We start from the raw sequence: 2,343 nt of genomic DNA, 5'->3' as shown, positions 1-2,343 counted from the left end.
GACTAATCGTGGCAGCCCTATTTGTAGCACAGACAAAGAATGTGTAGCACAGACAGATAAGATGATTGGTTCAGTAGGATGACTATAAATAAAGAAAGGAACCCAAATTAATGCAAAACATGAGGATTTTTCCTGTTTTAAGTTAGGGCTGCCACGATTAGTCGACTAATCGACGACTAATCGACTATTAAAATAGTCGACAACTAATTTAATAGGCGATTAGTTGTTACTTTATATTATATGGAGTCAGAGGGTAGTAAAGTTGAAAGTTATAATGCCATTATTCTATCTATTTTAATTTAGTATTTTTCAGTTTTTTAGACTATTTTGGAGTTTAGCTAATATTCCAGCTACATGCTAACTATTTTGGCTAATTTTGTTTTTGTTTTTTTGTTGTTTTTTTATGCTATTTTGAATTTTAGCAAATGTTTAAGTTGTAAGCTAGCTGTTTTTGATAACTTAGGCTTTTTTATTTATTAGGCTAATTTGGCATTTAGCTAATATTTTAACTGGCCTTTAGCTTCAGTGTTTTTAGCTATCAATTTCAGCATCTTTAGCTATCAGCACTAGCATCTTCAGCGGCCAAATTCATCTCACATTATTCACTCTAGGATTATTACTGGTAGTGCTATAGATCTAGTTTTTAGTTAGTTTAAAGTAAATGTTGGTTAAGATGTGTGTTTTACATCCAGTTTGCACATGACCCGATTAGTCGACTCATCGGAAAAAATAATTAGTGATTAGTCGACTATTAAAATTATTGTTTGTGGCAGCATTATTTTAAGTCTTAAGTTTTTAATCCTAAATGCTAGAACTGAGTAGTTCTTAACATTATTTCTGTATAGAGAATGTGACAAATGTAATCATAGTAGTTTTATTATTTTTAATGTATTACTTAGTGTTAAACATGTAAAACATTTAAGTTTCTTCTAATTCTTTGTGCCGTTTATACTTGTAGTTTGACACTAGGTGCCTTTTTTAACTCATACTTAACATCTTTATTTACATATCGATGTTTATAATGTTTATATTTGGCACTGAAAGGTAAACAGAACAGGCCCAGTTCTGTGTTGTGGATTCTTTTCATCAAATAGTCATATATGTTCCTATTATTGATTTATGAAGTTATATTTGTAATGAAAACTCATTGTTAAATTAATTCTCTTCGTCTCCAGGCTCCTATCCATCTCCTAAAGCTGGAGCGACTCTCGTGATGCACAAAGATCTATTAGTGCTTTTCGGGGGGTGGACACGGCCCAGCCCTTATCCTCTGCACCAACCAGAGAGGTTCTTTGATGAGATCCACACCTACTCCCCTTCAAAGAACTGGTAGGTTGGGCTAGGTTGTGTTGGAAGATATCAGTGTGTGACGGATGATCACTGATTTTAATTTCTTTTTCCGTCTCAGGTGGAACTGCATAGTAACAACACATGGACCTCCGCCTATGGCCGGCCACTCTTCATCTGTAATCAGAAACAACATGGTGGTGTTTGGTGGATCGCTGGGAGCTCGTCAAATGTAAGAACACTGACTTAAAGTCACTTTCTTTTTACAAAATATTAAGCTTTTGTATTTCATGTTTCTTCACTTTATAACAGGGTTCCTCTTTTGCAAACGTGTCACCGACTACTGTTGATGTTTGAAATCATTTGAACAACTCTAAATGATAAACGATCTGTAAATTCAATTACCATAAAAGTAGCTTAGTGGTCAGTAGCTGTGTTTCCATTTACTATGAAATTGTGCAAATTGGATAAACTCTTAATTACACATGAAATACTTCAAAAAAATTTGTCGTTGGTGTTTTTTTTTTTGGTTTTATCTGAAGGAATTATCTTTTTCATTTATGATATTTAAAAAACAAGTAAATATGAGAAAAAGAAAGAAGGGAAAAAACAACCATTAATCAATAATAATAAAAAATAACACAAAAATACACTATGGTTGTTTCCGAATCCCCCCCTAACCAGTAAAAAAACTATATAGTGGCCTGGATTTTAAAGGTAGCTCAGACACGATGCTCTCTACTTTTCTTTTGTTTTTCTAAACACCGGATATGACGTCACAGATGTCACAAAGTGAAAATCGAATAAATACGAACATTTCACGACGTTTATTTATGACTTCACTGTGTCCTGATGGTGAAAATGTGGATGGTTTATTCAAATATTACATTTAAATACTTTTTTATGTTCAAAATTGTTTGACTGCAATGCATTGTGGTCTATATTCACTAATCGAGTGAGCATCCATGCTATGGAAGCCCAAACTGTTCATAATTATATAAATGAATACAACATTATTTAATCAAGCAACACTCCAATAAAAGTCTTTTCAATAAA

At 32.9% G+C, this 2,343-nt stretch overlaps 1 protein-coding gene across 1 annotated transcript in view; it reads left to right on the top strand.

Moving 5' to 3' along the window:
- fbxo42 (F-box protein 42) overlaps positions 1 to 2,343 on the top strand; it is an 11,518-nt gene that overhangs the window by 2,642 nt on the left and 6,533 nt on the right. The window contains exons 5-6 of the mRNA XM_024270362.2: positions 1,176 to 1,329; positions 1,409 to 1,519. Coding sequence (XP_024126130.1) covers positions 1,176 to 1,329; positions 1,409 to 1,519 — 265 coding nt within the window. The remainder of the gene's footprint in view (positions 1 to 1,175; positions 1,330 to 1,408; positions 1,520 to 2,343) is intronic.

The sequence above is a fragment of the Oryzias melastigma genome, linkage group LG5 (assembly GCF_002922805.2).
Source record: "Oryzias melastigma strain HK-1 linkage group LG5, ASM292280v2, whole genome shotgun sequence".
NCBI classification, from domain to species: domain Eukaryota; kingdom Metazoa; phylum Chordata; class Actinopteri; order Beloniformes; family Adrianichthyidae; genus Oryzias; species Oryzias melastigma.
Note: the sequence above shows the minus strand (reverse complement) of the source record. Positions and strands in the feature narration are given on the sequence as shown.